Genomic DNA, 18,001 nt, shown 5'->3' with positions numbered 1-18,001 from the left:
ACAACTGCTCTTACTGCCTGAGCCATACTACCACACACAATCTCAGGGACAACCCCAGCTCCCACACCGTAATACCATAATACCACACTGCTGCTTTCTCTAAAGGCTGAACGATGCTTGTCGTGAGGCTCTAATCTTCAGCACAACACAGGAGATGCACGGATACACACAAACAAAATGGCCGCCGACGGGGCCTCCTCACCTCTGACCGCATCCATCGCCTTCTTAATGTCCTCGGCCTTCACAATGTCTTTCATCGCCATGACAGCAGCTGGAGGGGCAGAGAGAAGAGGGGGAGGAGATGAAGGGGTGGAGGAGGAGAGGCCATTAGAGAGGGAAGAATCCAGGTGACGGTAGAGGGTGAGCCGGGGGGGGGGGGGGGTGAATTGAAAGTGGAACAAAACGATTTTGGTGCTCATTTTAAGCCTTAAAAACAAACAAACAAACAAAGGAGCAACAGCTTAAACTCCGCAGTGTGGGTCTGGAAATGTGCCCAAATCCATACCCTGCCCTCCCAAATGGAAACTTTTAAATCACAATATTTCTCCATAGGTTTACTAGGGTCGTGGCAACATCCCTCTGCCAGCTTTGCCAAGGCCTTTTAAATCAGCTATTTTTACTGGCCTGTCACCGAGCCCACCACCCTCCTTCCCCCGGGCAGGTTTGCGTCCCGTTCAGATCGTCCGCACGGCTATTCGTCCATTCATTTCAACCGATTGAACTGAGCCCAGATTGGCCCCGCCTCTCAGGGGTGTTTCCATGGATACCTGAGGGCGAGGCTAATCAGAGAGAGAGAGAGAGTCCTCGGGGGGGTGAGCGGGGAATTAGCGGTTAGCCGGAGCCGGAGGTCATTCAAGGTCATTCTCTATTTTCCCTAAAAACACAGAATTCCTCACGAAGCCAGAGGATAATAAAATGCCCGCAGCGTCTAAACAATGAGATGCACCTCCTGGCATTGTGATGCGGTGGAGGTGAGCCAATCGTGTTGCTGCCTGCTCACCGGTTGGCCATTGGGCAGCCCTGCTCATGCAGCGCTTCTGTAACTGCCTGTGTTACTAAGAGTCTGAGTTCTTTTCTTTCTCTCTCTCTCGCTCGCTCTCTCATTCTATCACTCTCTATCTTCCTGTCACTCTCTCTGTTTCCGCACTCTGTCTCTCTTTGTGTTACTCTCTCTCTCTGACTCCCGCTATCTCTCTCACACACACTCACTCACACATGCATTAAAAAAACCCCTCAGAACAAGGCCTCCGTGGCGAGTGAAGAACAGCCAAACGTACTACTGTGCACGTGCGCGAGCGCACACACTTTCATGTGCGCGTTTGAGGGCAAGTTCATTATCCGAATACGAGTTCAGAGGCAAGCGGAAAGAGCTAACTTCTGAGACGTCCTGTCGTCTCTGAAGTGCCGGGGAAGTTGCACGGCTCTGCGAGAACTCTAGAATCTTAGCTCGAAGGAAAAAAGAAAATCAGTTACATAAGTAATGGGGCTTGAATCTGAAAATCTGAATTATTAAAGGCAATAACTTGAAGTCAAATATAGATTATTCTGTTACAGCTATAATCATCTTGGGGGAAATTCTTGAGGGAAAGCCAACCGCTGCCCCCTTTAATTTCAAACGTGAATGAAAAGGGTTGGTTCACGGTTGGCGTCTCAGTCCCGTTCCTCATTGTTAACTTGGCTCGGTATTAGACCATGAAATCTGCCTCTGTTCCAGCTCTGCAAATATTATTTACTGTTTCACACGCATATAAATGGACCGGAGATGGGGAAATATAAAGCCCAGAGAGAGTGTTTTGGTGGACCAAGCCTTTATAAATCAGCTTATTTGTAAGGACCATTGAGTTAGTGTTTGCTTGGTATGACTGAGTAAATACATTCCCGAGAGTAATTTAAGAACAGTCATTTACATTTCCCCATAAACATTAAACATTTTTCATCCTTTAAAATTCAGACGGTAGAAAAAGTACTGAGGAAACCTATGTTCTCTCAGTTAGTGGGGATAAGTGTGAAATGATTTATAGAAATGAATTCCTAACAATAATGAAATCACATTTCTTTTTGACAAGGAACTGGTCTTCATAAGGGACCTGACTGATACTGATGACATTACATTGTAAAAGATGACTCAGTGGTTTCCAAAGTTGTCAACACATGATATAACCAAACAGGGAAGTGTCAGCCATCATTACCTCCTGAATTGGTACATAAAGAGATATTTGAACCACTTTTATAGCATTATTACATTCTTTATTTTCGCTCAAAATGTGTTTGTTTTCGATAATGGCACACTGCAATAAACCCCCATTTTCAAAACTCAAGGGACAACGGACAGGAAAAACGAGGTCAAAACCAAAATCACGGAGTCAGCGGTCAACACCACTCCACCCCACGCAAGGTAGACCATGAGAGGGGCCCAAAACACAAGAAAAGATCCTCCTTTCCTCCACTTTCTCCTCCGCTGATACTGGTGGATGGGGGGAGAAGAGGAGTGGTGGAGGAAAGGAGGATCTTTTCTTGTGTTTTGGGCCCCTCTCATGGTCTACTCCCAGAATGCCCTTGGGGACCAACCCCCCTCGCCCCCCCCCCTCCCCCTTCGAACTATTTAAACCAGGGGTCCGCAACCCTGGTCCTGGAGAGCCGCAGGGTGTGCTGGCTTTCGTCTCCACCTTAAAATAAGCAACCGATTCAGACCCAAGAAACCAGGTGAGGTGAGTTAACTGTGTAATCAACGGCTTTCATTGATCAATTAATGCCAAGTAACAACGAAAGCCAGCACACCCTGCGGCTCTCCAGGACCAGGGTTGCCGACCCCTGATTTAAACTAAAGACACAAATGAAAACCGAAATGGGTCATTGTAGGGGATTCGGGTTCTTATTTGGAGCGCAGCCTCTGTGACAGATACGGGGGGAATCTCAATCACCAGCCGGGCCGATTTCGACGGCGGAGGCAGCTGTTCCCATCAGCGGCCGCGGGACAGCTACGCGCCCGCGATCGCATATCGGCGAGACCGCAAGTCATCAAAAATGGATCTCGGCGATGGCTTCCATTACGGCGCCTCAGCATTTCAGCCCGACGCTCGCAGACGCCCATTAAGCAACGAGGCGTCGGTTAACAGTGTGAAAAACGACCGCGTTCGCACACATCCGTCTGCATCACGGGCTCAGCGCAGCGCAGGTAAATGCAGGTACACGTATAAAAATGACAACAGGAGAAATGTACTGCACTCGTCCAGTCTAAAAATAGTTAATCATTTAGTTAATCGATAAATGACACTTCACTTTACTTTTGAAGCATGGTTGTGTGCAGCAACCAACAATATTGGATCTTAAGTTTTGCCATTTGGTCAAATTTATTGGTTGATTCTGTAATTTGCAAGTCACTGTGCAGTCGGGATGGCATAGGGTTGCTATCTGTTATCGGTGCTTATCAAATAGCCATTATAATAAAAGTTGCTCCACTGTCAAGTCTCAACAAAAAAAAGAATAAGATTTTCATGGCGTAAGCATAATGTGTCCTGCATATAGATGAGGACGAGGCGTCTGGGAAATTCTCACGAGACCAGTTTTTTCCAGAAACGGAAGGAATGTTTAAACCTTTCAGCAGCGGTGAAGCATGGGCGGGTTGCTCCTCTGACCCCTCCCTCCGCCGCTCGACGACATCACCCTGCGCTCATGCAGCGCTCGTAAATACTCCATCCCCGCTTCACACCACCCCTGCTTCACGCAGCGCTCGTAAACACGCCGCCCCTGCTTCACACCGCCCCTGCTTCACACGCCGCCCCTGCTTCACGCCGTCCCTGCTTCACGCCGCCCCTGCTTCACGCAGTCCCCGCTTCACACCGTCTCTGCTTCACGCCGACCCTGCTTCACGCCGCCCCTGCTTCACGCCGTCCCTGCTTCACGCCGTCCCTGCTTCACGCCGCCCCTGCTTCACTCCGTCCCTGCTTCACGCCATCCCTGCTTCACGCCGTCCCTGCTTCACTCCGTCCCTGCTTCACGCTGTCCCTGCTTCACGCCGTCCCTGCTTCACGCCGTCCCTGCTTCACGCTCTGACGGGGCGCGGCTCCGTCTCGGCCGCCCCGCTCCGGGTTCCTGGCCCGGCCTGCGTCTGTCCACGGTGGGGCAGGCGGAGGGGTGCGATTGGGGTTCCCGTGGACCCCCGCCGGTGCAGCTGGTGTGGCCAGCGAACGAGAGAGCAGGCTGACCCGGTTCGGCAGGCTGACCCGGTACGGGGTCCTGCCATGAGTCCACCAGGGCGGGGACAACACGGCCCATCTGATTCCAAAGACACTGGCTCTTCTGTAGCACTGTGTGTGGCCTTTAGGGTGAAAAATAGCAACCGACTCTGCTGCAGTACAGTGTGTGGCCTGTAGCATGCACAATAGTCCCTGGCTCTCCTGCAATACTGTGTGTGGCTTTTATGATGTAAATAGTCACTGGTTCAAATTAGCCCATTAAAGAAGACTCATTTAGTTAGATGAACAGACTTCAGTTGCAGTGTTCCTGGTGCACAGGTGTACATGATCTATCAATAGGGCCGTCAGCTGGCCTGCACCATGCGACCTGCAGGGATTTAAATGTGCATCTCATTGGTTATCCTCCATAGGTTGTCCCCATAGGCACAATGGTACAATTGAGTTTCTAGTTGAGAAGTTAATGCAGGGCACGGGCGAGCCCCACGGTGTTGGATCAGACCCAGCCACTGTCAGAGCAGGGCCTAGTGGCTTCGCGCTGCTCAGGGATGTGGGAGGGATACGGTCCGTAGGGTGTTCACTGCTCCAGTAACTCCACTAGCCGGCCATCCGTATGCACACACACAAATGGGTTTCCTCCGACCTGGGGCGGCCTGTAGCGCAGTGATTAAGGTACGTGACTGGGGCCCGCAAGGTTGGTGGTTCGAATCCTGGCGTAGGCACAATAAAACCCACACAGCCGTAGGGCCCTTGAGCAGGGCCCTTAACCCGGCATTGCTCCAGGAGGATTGTCTCCTGCTTAGTCTAATCAACTGTACGGCGCTCTGGATAAGAGCATCTGCCAAATGCCATTAATGTAATGTAATGTAATGTTCTACGTGTGTGAGGGTTGCGACTGTGGGGCGATAGGCTTGAGTTTCGGAGGAGAACTGAAAGCAGTCGATCACGCAGTTAAGTCAGGTCGCTTGTTTATTGGGTCTGAATCGGTTGCTGATCTTAAGGAAAAAAACTAAAATTAGCAGACAGTGTCTCTCCAGGACCAGGACTGAGCATCACCGCAGTAAAAATAAAAATGCATTGCTGGCACTAAGACGCCTGATTCTATGGAAAGTCCTGATTGAACACCATGATTATTTGATTAGTTGAATCATGAATTTCTTTCTTTTATTTAATTTGTCTGTGCAAATTAAATGTTATATAACTGCTCTCATTTTTATTCTGGGCATTTCCCCCTGCTTCTAGCAAAACCTCTCATGCCCCACGACAACATTTAAAACACTGCAGCATGTCCACAGTAGGAAGTAATCTAACTGAAGTTCGCTTTCGAACATTACGGTCAATCGTAATCTGTGCTTAATTAGTGACAATTACTTTATCAACTTAGTTACTTCCTGAGGCAGTGCAAATAGTTTGAGAAGGGACTCGACAAAGAGGTAGTGACCTCTAGCTGTCGGAGGACTGAAGTACAATGTTAGAAAACAAGGAGAGGCAAACTGGTGGCCCTCTTTATCAGACAGGCGAGGCACGATTATCGATGAATAATTTAGGATGTACGTTTTTTTAGAAAGCAGGGGGTTTTGGAAGATAACCAAAGAAGAAAACCAAACAGACAGTAAAGCCCAAAAAGGGGGAGCCAGTTAACTATACCGGTACTATAAGGTGCTCAACAGCCAGGACAATAAAGTCATAAGGACAACTACACGGGGACTAGTCTGAAGTAAGGAACGCCCGGACCGCGGGAAGCTCAGAGCAGAACACACGGTTTAATGCAACAGGAGAACGCAGTCGTTTCAACGTCTCCATGCTCCACATTGGGGCTAAACATAGGAGCCTAGTTCACCGCATCAGAAGCATGACCCAGAAGCCTCAGCGTGTCCTCAGGCACACTGTAACCAATCAAACGCTGCTATTAATAATCTCTCCCTTCGCACTCCTGTTGCCCATCCCCTGTTCCATCTCTCTCTCTTTTTACAGTTCTCTCTCAGCTCCCTTCCTTGAATAAAGTCCTTCCTCCCAGAGCTCAGTTTGTCCTGAAATCCTTCTTTCCTGTTCTCATTCGCTTTCTCGCGTAAAACGTATTGGGCCAACTTCATAAACCCAGATTCCGAGACTAAATTCTATTTCGAACGAAGGTTCTCCATTCACACCTCACTTTAGTCCAGGACCAGGCTTAATCTGTGTCTGTGAAACCCATCCAGTGTACTGGTCTTCATCCACAGTAGGCTTTTCTGGAGATACATACATGTATACACTCACACACACACAGACACACACACAGGCATGCATGCACGCACACACACACACACACACACACTGTGCATTCCCATTGCTGCAGTGCTTGAAAATATAAAATTTGAAAATGAATTATGACATTTCATCAGCAAAGGGACAAATCTGTAATGGCTACTGTTCATTGCACTAATGTAGGAATAGCTATCCGTCTCTATGACAACATTTTTATTCCTGTTTGTTTCTGCTCCGAATAAAACAGTCAACTGATTATGGCCCTCCCTCTGACCCAGTGGATAAGAATCTTACACAGCGCATTTCACTGGAATCAATCATAACACCATAGTTACATTATGTACACGATAATTTAATGCTGATAATTTATTAGTGTCATAAAGTCAACAATGAAATGCATGGTAAAGGACAAAAAAAACTAATCACTGGAGCAGTACTGTTGAAGTTGATGTTATTGGAGCCTGTGTCTTTAAGATCCTGAAAAGATACCAGGGCCCTCTGATGAGCTGGCCACGCAAGCATCCAGGAAACAATATTAATATCCAAAATTTTAATCTGCCGGCCATTTCCTGAGAGCACGAGATCCCTCTCTGCATATCCTGGAAGACGGAGGGATTAGGGCGGCTGGCTCCTACGCTCTTCTCTTCATCCCTCACTTCTGTCGCGGGATTTCTCTGCATCGCTCTACTACTCTACTCTCATCCCTCCGTCCCTCTCTTCTATACTTCCATCTGTCTTTCTTTCCCGCTGCTCTAGCCTTCCTGCTGTCTTCCACGTCATCGCTCTTTTCGGTGGGTCCGTCAAACCCTTCACTCACTCATCCTCTCTCAGGCCCCTCTTTGCCTTCCTCTCTCCTCCTCCGCCTCCCTCTCCTGTCTCCATCCCTCCACAGTCAGTAGGGGTGAACAGTAGGCCACCTCTAGGGCCTTCCCCCCTCCCCTCCTGTGCCCCTCAGCGTTTGGTCATTGGGTGTGGTGTAAACACATCACGCGTGGGTTTCCTCCGGGTACTCCGGTTTCCTCCCACAGTCCAAAGACATGCAGGTTAGGCTGATTGGAGAGTCTAAATTGCCCATAGGTATGAGTGTGTGAGTGAATGGTGTGTGTGCCCTGCAATGGACTGGCGACCTGTCCAGGGTGTATTCCTGCCTTTCGCCCAATGTATGCTGGGATAGGCCCCAGCCCCCCTGCGACCCTGTTCAGGATAAGCGGGTTCAGATAATGGATGGATGGATGGTAAACGCATCACACTTCGATGGGAGGGAGGGGCCTCGTCTTTCTACTCATGCACACACACACGCACGCACATGCACACACGCAGACCATGCAAATGTACAAACTCGCATATATGCACATGGCCACAGAACACACTAGACCACACTAATGTACGCACACACATATATATATATGCACATGGCCACAGAAACACATACACACACAAACACACACTGGACCACGCAAATGTATACACACACACACACACACACACACACATATATATATATGCACATGGCCACAGAAACACACAAATGCAGATACACATGCACATGCACACACAGATGCACACATTACAATTCATTTAGCAGACGCTTTTATCCAAAGCGATATACAAATAAACGCATATCAAGGTCACAGACAGAAACACACACACACACACACACAGGGGGGCAAATTATGTACTTCTAAAAGCAAATAAATAAATCCATATAAAAACTGCTTTGTCAGAAGGCAGGTAACTTTGCTATTTATAGTTTAAAGAGTGCCAAGGGGTCGAGTGAATTCACGGCTATCTTAGATTTCATTGCGGTGCTGAACAGACAATCAGCTTGAAGGTGTCTTGTACTTTTGTTGACAGAGAGCGCCCATGAATTACAATAAAATACTTGTCTCTCCAGGATAAGATAAAACCCCTGCAAGCCTTTGAAGGTCAGATTTCCTATAAAATTATTGAACAGTCTTCCTTTTGTGTCAGAAGATTGAAGGGAAAAACATTAAATGTCTACTTTCCATAAGAAATGTTTTAGGAAGGGGGGGGTCTTAACACCAATGTCTGCTGTATTTTTCTAGATGTGACAGAAATACAGTACTGCGCAAAAGTCTTAGGTACCTGTATAACATTCTGTACAGATAAGATTCTTTGAAAAATAATTCAATGAAAGGTCCGAAATAAACATACTATACATTTTACATTACACTTTAGTAATAGTAATACTATTTAGTAATACTTAGTAATTGTTAAAAACTGAATCAAATCAATATTTTTTGTGACCACCTTTGGCGTTAAAACTGCATCACTTCTCTGAGATAGCCAATGCTGTCCTGCAGTTCTATAAGCAGAGAGATTGTTCCAAGCATGTTGGAGAACTTGCTGCAGTTCTTCTGCAGACTTTGGTTGGCACCTCGCTTCGGATCGCAGACAGCCTTGATCAAGTTTTTATGTAAAAAGTAGTCAATTGCTTACAGTAATACAGTAAACTTGTTTAAATTAAATACAAAAATGTTTCTGTAAAATTAAATCTTTTGGAAAATGAATATTTGGAAATCTCAAATGTGTTATTTTAGACTAACACCACAAGAAAATAAACATATACACAATAAAGTCTAGGGTACCTCAGACTTTTGCACAGTACTGTATGTATTGATGCATGATATGTTCATTACATATTCATGAGCAGTATAAAAGCCATTGAACTTGAGGTTACGACATCATGCTGTTTTAATAACCAGAATTTTGATTGGCTGGTGATCGTAAAGACTAGCAGGGTGAGCTGAAGAACAGCAGCCATAACACAAGAGTATTGAGTTAATATGGCTATTATGGCAAAAAAAAAACCCTATTTAAAATAAAGTATAACGATGTTATTCCAGACTTCATGGATTAATACATTTTTTTAAATTCTAATTTCTGATTCTATGAGCAGTGTTTGTGTGAGTGAGTGTGTTTTTGTGTGCGTGTGTGTGTGTGTGTCTGTGTGTGTGTGTGTGCGTGTTTGTGTGCGTGGGTGTGTGTATGTGTGTGAGCTAGAGAGAGGGGGAGAGAACAAGGAAGGCAGAATTACAGCGCAGCTGCACTTTGCAGTTTTAAAGAGTTCGGTTTAAAAATCCCAAGGCAGGGGAACTGAAGAGTAAACTATGAAACAGTCTCCAGGTTCAGTCAGCTCACTCCACACACTACTCTTTGGGGAGAAGAGAAGGATTAGAAAATCAGAAAAGGATAAAGAGGAGTTAGAAGAAAGAGGCGTTTGGAGGCTAAATACACTGTAGAAAGAAAGGCAGAAGTTTGCGTATGATAGACTCTTGAGTTGAGCTCGTACAGGCACAGCCACCCAAGACCCTTTTAAACTGGCTAACCTCCTTACTCAAAGCTCCTTACTCAAAGCTCCTTACTCAAAGCTCCTTACTCAAACCTCCTTACTCAAACATCCTTACTCAAACCTGCTGAATCAAACCTCCTGAATCAAACCTGCTGAATCAAACCTCCTGAATCAAAGCTCCTTACTCAAACCTCCTGAATCAAACCTCTTTTATCAAACCTCCTTACTCAAACCTGCTGAATCAAACCTCCTGAATCAAAGCTCCTTACTTAAACCTCCTGAATCAAAGCTCCTTACTCAAACCTCCTTACTCAAACGTCCTGAATCAAACCTCTTTAATCAAACCTCCTTACTCAAACCTCCTGAATCAAACCTCCTGAATCAAACCTCCTGAATCAAACCTCTTTAATCAAACCTTCAAAGCTCCTTACTCAAACCTCCTTACTCAAACCTGCTGAATCAAACCTCCTGAATCAAACCTGCTGAATCAAACCTCCTGAATCAAAGCTCCTTACTCAAACCTCCTGAATCAAACCTCTTTTATCAAACCTCCTTACTCAAACCTGCTGAATCAAAACTCCTGAATCAAAGCTCCTTACTTAAACCTCCTGAATCAAAGCTCCTTACTCAAACCTCCTTACTCAAATGTCCTGAATCAAACCTCTTTAATCAAACCTCCTTACTCAAACCTCCTGAATCAAACCTCCTGAATCAAACCTCCTGAATCAAACCTCCTGAATCAAACCTCCTGAATCAAACCTCTTTAATCAAACCTTCTTACTCAAACCTCCTGAATCAAACCTCTTTAATCAACCCGCTGAACAAACCTCCTGAATCAAACCTCCTGAATCAAACCTCCTCACTCAAACCTTCTGAATCAAACCTCCTTAATCAACCCTCCTTACACAAACCTGCTGAATCAAATCTCCTTACTCAAAGCTCCTTACTCAAATCTGCTGAATCAAACCTCCTTACTCAAACCTCCTGAATCAAACCTCTTTAATCAAACCTCCTGAATCAAACCTCCTTAATCAACCTCCTGAATCAAACCTATTAAATCAAACCTCCTTACACAAACCTCCTTAATCAAACCACCTCACTCAAACCTCCTGAATCAAACCTCCTCAACACACAGCAAGGCCGCAAAGCAAACCACACCTACACAGAAGGTTACACTTGGACACATGGACCTGTAGAAAAACACACGCTCACCCAGACACAAAGGGGCTTATTAAAACCAACCAATGCAATCAGTGATTTAAGTGCTGGAATGAACCAGAACACCATACTGGGACTTCAGTTGCGGTTCAGTTGCGGTTCAGTTGCGATTTTGCAAACCGAGTTGCGATTGCAATCTCCAACCCCCGTCACATGGGATTGTAGGGATTTCATTCTCTTCTCATCGGGTCACTCTAGTTCCTAGACTTATTTTTTTTACACTTCAAGCACTGAATACATCTTGAACAATGCACAAAGGAACAGGGTAATGCAAGACTCATGCAACATTTCAGCCCAGTAGAACTTCAGTTCAGGAGCACCGACCCTCACCGCCTAGTGGCACAGATTAGTACTGCGTGTGCACTGTTGTCTGAGAGACCGGGAAGGACTGTTATATCCTTCCCCGTGCATATTACATTTCTTTGCGTCAGCACTTTCTCTCCGTCAAGACGGGGGAAGGGAGAGATGGAGACACGTGTAAGGGAAAATGAAAGAAGAGGAGAACGACAGAAATAGAGATGGAAATGGAGAGAGAGAGAGAGAGAGAGAGAGAAAGAGAGAGAGAGAGAGAGAGAGTAGGAGGATAGATGGGGTGGGAGGTGAAGAAGGCCCTGAATTATAGCTGTGCAGAGTTGGTGAGGATGGGTCTGTCTGGGAGGGACAGGGGTGCAGTTACTGAAGCTATATCTTTAATATTGGCCCTTCATCAATGTGGCTCTAAAGCAAGCTCTCCCACAAGCTGGGTACAGCTGAGAGAGGAGTCGGGCCTGGGTGAGCAGGTCTTTGAGGAGGAGACAGAACTGGTACCAGAAAGACAGACCTCACAGACAGACAGACAGACCAGGAAGATAGACCTTACAGACATGCAGACAGATAGACCTGGCAGACAGACAGATATACAGACAGACAGACCAGAAAGATAGACCTTACAGGCAGGCGAACAGACCAGGAAGATAGACCTTACAGACATACAGACAGATAGACCTGACAGACAGACAGATAGACCTCACAGACAGACAGACAGACAGACTAGAAAGATAGACCTTACCGACATACAGATGGATAGACCTGACAGACAGACAGGCGGACAGACAGGCCTCACAGTCAGGTCTAATGTGAATTACCACTACACTCAGGTGCATCCACTCAGTCAGTTAGCTTAATTTTTTTTATTTAAGCTCATCTTAACCAGGGTATTCGAATTGAGATGCCAGTGAGACCGGGAGCCTCAAAAATAAATTGAGGAGGCTAATTGCTCATCTAGAACAAGACTAAATGAATAAATTGAATCGAATGGGAAAAAAAGAACACAGACACAAATATGGGGCATTTGAACCGAAGAGAAACAGATGAGAAAATAGAGAGCCAAGAGCTAACACTGAAACTAATGCCCGCCACCAGCTGCTCAGCAAGCCTCTCAGCCAGTTAGCTCATATTAACTTATTCCACAAGACCACCTCTCGATACATAATTCAACATAAACCACCATAAACCACAATATAAACATCAGCCAGTTAGCTCATATTAACTTACTCCACAAGAACACTGTTTATGATTTGGTTTGTGCTGAATTATGAATAGATAGGTGTTCTTGTTCAGTAAGTTAATATAACCTAACTAGCTGATGTTATTTTGTGGTATATAAATGTAGTCCAGCCACAGGTTATGAGAACAAACAAGTGAAGTATTAGTCTAAAAGATATTCACCACCCAAATCATGATTTACCAAACTATACATTTACCCTTTTCTGAAAAGATAGTCAAAACTAAACATATATAGAAGCCTAATCATATTTTACAGCGTCAGTTACTGAAGCAATAGCATTCACACCCACAAAATATGCAGAGCAGATTAGGCCTAATTAGTAGCATGCATTTGTAGCATTTGTCCAACTTAAAGAATCCTAAGAGAACATAGTCAAAGTGTGCCAAAATGAGCACCTCCCTCAACTAATTTATATCAGGCAACATTTCACTTCACAGGGTTTAAACAAATACAATGGTGTGTGTGTGTGTGTGTGTGTGTGTGTGTGTGTGTTGATTCATTATGCGCCCCTCTGTCACAACTAGGATAAACACATTTTAAGGTTGTAGGCTACACTGATACTAAGGTAATATATTGCAGACAAATGTATGCTCACTCACTGAAGGAGAGAAAGCAGATTCAACAGAAATCGCCATGAAAAGACTTTGGGGATCTCCACAGACATTCCCCCCCACTACCCAAGCCGAGATCATTATCTGTTTACTTTCCATAACCTTCACAAATTCCATTCACTCGCCGCCTATGTACTGAAAGCCGTCTGAAATTCCTTGACATTGCCAGTATTGATTTGGTAGTACAGAAGTGGTCCTGCCAATAGAGCACTTTGAATTAGAATTAGATTTGACAGTGAGGGAGGTGAGAGGGACAGGGTGCGTAATTAAGGGCGGCATCCGAAGGAACGGCCGGGAGGGGGCTGCGAGACCGGGGCACAATTCAGATGAGAAACCTGCTCTCGCAGGTATCGCCAAAAACCAGGGAGAGATGGCGAACGAGGAGGAGAGCTGTAAACGCGCACCGCGGCGAGAGGTGATCGCCCGTTGTCTTTTCTATCCGCAGCTACGCTCATCATGTTTTCTACCTTGCTGTCTTTCCGCCTGGCACGGGTACAGCGAAGAGTGGGGCCTTGGGAATCCAATACTACCTGTATGACTCTGCATTTTTCACTGCTTTTCCTGGTCTGAATTTCAATCGCGTGACTTCCTTTCGCCGCTGACGAGCTGGCTTGAACACTTGCTTTTCCACAGTTCAGCGTAGGTACTACTTTTAACAAAGTCTGTATGCAAGTATGAATGCAAATAAATAAACAATTATTCATTAAAACCGTTTTGTGTGAGCTGGTGTTAAAAGGTTTCTCATGTCAACATATGAGAAATCAAATTAAACACAGGCTAAATACATAACGAAATATCACTTTACCTTCAGTAAGATAAGAGATAAGGTGTACTTTATTGAACCCTGTGGGGTAATTTGTCCTTTGAATTTGACCCATCTCAATAGGAGCAAGGGCATGGACACAGGTGGGCGGAGGGTGGTTAGTTCTCGCCAAAAAGGGTCATTTGCCCAACCTGGAGAGACCCACGAGTGGGCAGAATCGCCTATCTTCCACACCTTTAGAAATGCGCGTTATCCTGCTGTGAATTGACGGACAGTCGCAAATGAAGTAACTGAAGTAACCAACCCGCTCACGTGCGAACAGCATGTTGCGAGGCAACAGCATTAAGCGCTACACCACGAGGACAGGTGAACATAAAATAAGTCCAATGACTGAACGTACACAACTCAGTGTGACAACACAAAAGAACAGAAGGGAAAATAACCGTAACGTATGTGCTTTAAGCTTGAATACGGCACATTTTCGGAAGGGGTACGGCGCCTGTGTCCCCGCATCTCCTCGGGCGGCTCCGGACCTCCTCTCCGTGTCCAGGGGACCGCGAAATTGCAGATAAATGTGTTTGATTTTGGCGAGGCGAGCGCTTCCCCGCATTACGCTGCCATGATGATATGCGGCCCCATCCCGACCCCCTTTAAATCACCATTTCAGCACAGCCTGCCCTGCCAGGCCCGTCCGCCCTGCATCACTCCGCCTCTCCCTCCCTCCCTCTCTCCCTCTCTCCATTCTCCCTCCCTTCATTCATCAACCCGCCGGTTTTTGACCCATTGGTCTTTTTTTAGAAGATGTGATTCAATATTTAAGGGTGGGGGGTGGGACAGTCCATATTCTTTTTCTGTAATGAGCCTTGGTTGTAAGATGCATCCGAAACCCCTCCATCTGTCTTCCTCTCTTTCACCACATCTGCCTCTCCTGGTTTCAGCACCATTTTACAGAGGGGACTCATTTTCGGGATTCAGGCCTTAGCCGTCTCTCGGTGTCTCTCTCTGTCTGTCGTTCTCTCTCTGTCTCTGTTTTTGCCTGTCCCTCTCACTCTGTGCCCCTCTCCATCCCTGTATCTCTTTTTCTCTCTCTCACCCTCTTTGTTTCTATCACTCTCCCAAAAAGTTCAAATTTGTGTTTATCATACGGAGTGCGCATTAGCGTTGCCAAAGCGGCATCCGTAATAACATTTTAATGAAACGCAGAACATACATTTCCATTAGGACAGAAACGGAATATGGCGTCCCTTCCCGCCTTCCGCCGAAGTGCTGGTCCTGTTGGTTAGCACTCTCTGTCATTCCATTAACACTGTCTGTTCTCCCAGCACAGGTGTACCAAATGTAATTACACCAGAGCAGACAGAAAGCACTCGGTGTCTTGACTCTTAATTACGCCGTACATGAGAGAAATGTGCGGCTCCATTTGGGCTCCGGCTCTGCCAGCCACACAGCAGCCACACCGGTTGACATTGCCCCGCGCTCCATTGTTTCATGCTTGATCTGGAGGGAAAATTCCCTGTCACAGATAAAGTGTGACAAATGCGGCTTCTTAAGTGTCATCTCAAGTTTTCGCAAAACAGAGACGAGCGGGAAAAATCAGGTGAATGACCATCGCGTCCCCGAGCTGCCTCCCTCCGCTCTTTACCCAGTTCTGCGGGTCTATCGCGAAAAACATCGGGCTCGTTCCAATCGCCTGTTCCGTCCGTCCTCGTCTCCTCAGTTCTCGCCTGGCCAGGAATCAATCAATCAGGGCATGCCATCGTTAAGAACATTCCGGCCCCGTTAAATGCTCCTCGAAGGAGCTGGGGAACAGGAGCTAGGACGCTTCCAAACTGACAATTGACTGAACGAGGACGGTCCATTTGCCTGATTCTGGTATCCTTGATTCCTCTGTCCTCATGTCCTTTCCTTCACTTCCTTTGCCCTTCGGTGAGTGGAGCTAAGGAGCGAGGAAAGGATGCAAGAAAAGGATGCGAGGAGGTGAAAATGAGCAATTGGAATAATCCCACGGTTTCTGGTCTCAGCCAGTTCTAGTATCAAAGACAACTAGTTCCAGTCTCAAACAACCAGTTCTGGTCTCTAACACAGCCAGTTCTGGTCTCTAATACAGCCAATTCTAGTATCTAACACAACTAGTTCTGGTCTCTAACACAATCATCTCTGGTCTCTAACACAGCCAGTTCTGGTCTCTAATACAGCCAATTCTAGTATCTAACACAACTAGTTCTGGTCTCTAACACAATCATCTCTGGTCTCTAACACAGCCAGTTCTGGTCTCTAATACAGCCAATTCTAGTATCTAACACAACCAGTTCTGGTTGCTAACTCATTGTCTCTGCTGCAGACAGGTACATCGATTTTGGGATAGGTTAAGAATGTCTTTTACCCACGTGGATCCCCAGAGTGGTTCTGTCTGTCATATTTTTACTGTTTATTTATCCTTTATGAAGACAAGGTATGGTGACTGAGCATGCATGCCCCATTTCACACTTGCACAGATACCTAATCACACAAATACACGACATCAAATCAATCTAATACAGATAAAAACAGTTACAGTGACATCTGCACTGCATCAGTTTCTTGGCTCTTTATAATCCATTTCAATTGTCCAAGACTAACCATGCCTTTGAGGGCACCCTCCATCTGTAAGCTTCATTCTCAGGTCTCAAAGTCAAAGTCGAAGGCCGCGGTCACCGTGGCCGTTGAAGTACTTTGATTTCTAGTCTTTAATGACTGGAGAATTCTTTAATGAAGGGGGGCGGTGAGAACTATCCAACTGAAACAACTTGAAATTATGATCCTAATTTCTTTTCATGGACGATGATTCCCTGAAAGAGCAAGCCTTGCTTTTCAGTCAATATCTGGACAATTAGATCACCTGCTCGCTTCAGCTGAACACTGACACATACTGACCACATTTCTCTGTGCGGTTGTATTGACAACTAAGGGCCTGATTTACTTTAGCATATGTAAAACCTTTTAGCACAGGAATGTAGAACTAATAAACCAATGCCATGGTGCAGAGACTCATAAGATTCATGGGGTTTTCTATTTAACCGTTTGCTGTAGTGCTAGATACCACATCACATCACAAAAAGCATAGCATCACCTTGCTGTAAAATCCAGCTATGCCCAGCTTGAAAATTGAGCTGATCAAGCTGGGTATGAGCTGGTCAACCAGCTAGCGCTGGTAACTTGTCTGAGCTGGTAGCTCTTCAGCCAGCTACCAACTGTTTCCATCTATGTCAAACCGTATCAAGCTGGGAGCCAGTCTGAAGTGGTTGACCAACTAAACCATGTTGAACTTGGAGCTGGTTGTAACTGGTCAACCAGCCAACAGCTGTTTCAAAACCTAGTTTCCTTCAGCAGGGCTTTGAAGTGGTGGATGCGATCAGACCATAGTCGCTTGCGACCTCTACATTACTCTTGGCTTTTCTCCACAGAGAGCACACAGCTGCTTCCACTCATACACACAGAGCAGAAACTCTGCCATGACTCATTCACAACTGTTACTAAGGAACACACCTGTACTGCAGCGAGCGCACTCTCCCCGTCCCCAAACCTGCATACGGCGGAGGGCACCACGTTACCACACTGTCCGCAGAGCAGGAAAACCACGGGAGTGCCATACACGACTGTGTGCACCAATGCTGTTCTGTCGATTATAAGTCATTAGGACAGATTCTTCTGCTCTCTACCCTGGGGTAAAACCAAACTATGCCCAGCTTGAAATGCCAGCTATCAGCTCAAACCTAGCTTGAGCTGGTCAAGGCATGGTGAATATGGAGCTGGTCTAACTGGTCAACCAGCTACCAGCGGTTTCAGAACATAGCTTGAGCTGTTTTTTTCTGCAGGGATAACACATAAAAATCCCAGACCACACCACCCGCGCGCCTCTGCTCCTGCCTGCCTGCCTGTTCTTGTTCTGCATGTTCTGCCCAAGATAATCAGGGCAGACTTCTGCACTCAAGTCTATTCTTTGGGATATGACCATCCATAACACTCATCTCTTTAATGTAGGGGGGGGGGGGGTCATAACACCCAGAAATTGGACATCCCACACCACCCCCTCCCCGGTCCCCCTACTCCCGCCTGCCTGCTCTCAAGCTCGCT

At 46.2% G+C, this 18,001-nt stretch overlaps 1 protein-coding gene across 1 annotated transcript in view; it reads right to left on the bottom strand.

Moving 5' to 3' along the window:
* The window catches only part of pvalb6 (parvalbumin 6), a 36,933-nt gene that overhangs the window by 4,441 nt on the left and 14,491 nt on the right, over positions 1-18,001 (bottom strand). The window contains exon 2 of the mRNA XM_061224020.1: positions 203-271. Within this exon, the coding sequence (XP_061080004.1) occupies positions 203-263 (61 nt within the window). The 5' untranslated portion in view covers positions 264-271. The remainder of the gene's footprint in view (positions 1-202; positions 272-18,001) is intronic.

This window comes from Conger conger, chromosome 16 (assembly GCF_963514075.1).
Source record: "Conger conger chromosome 16, fConCon1.1, whole genome shotgun sequence".
NCBI lineage: Eukaryota > Metazoa > Chordata > Actinopteri > Anguilliformes > Congridae > Conger > Conger conger.
The sequence above is the reverse complement of the archived record's forward strand: the minus strand, read 5'-3'. Positions and strand labels throughout refer to the sequence as shown.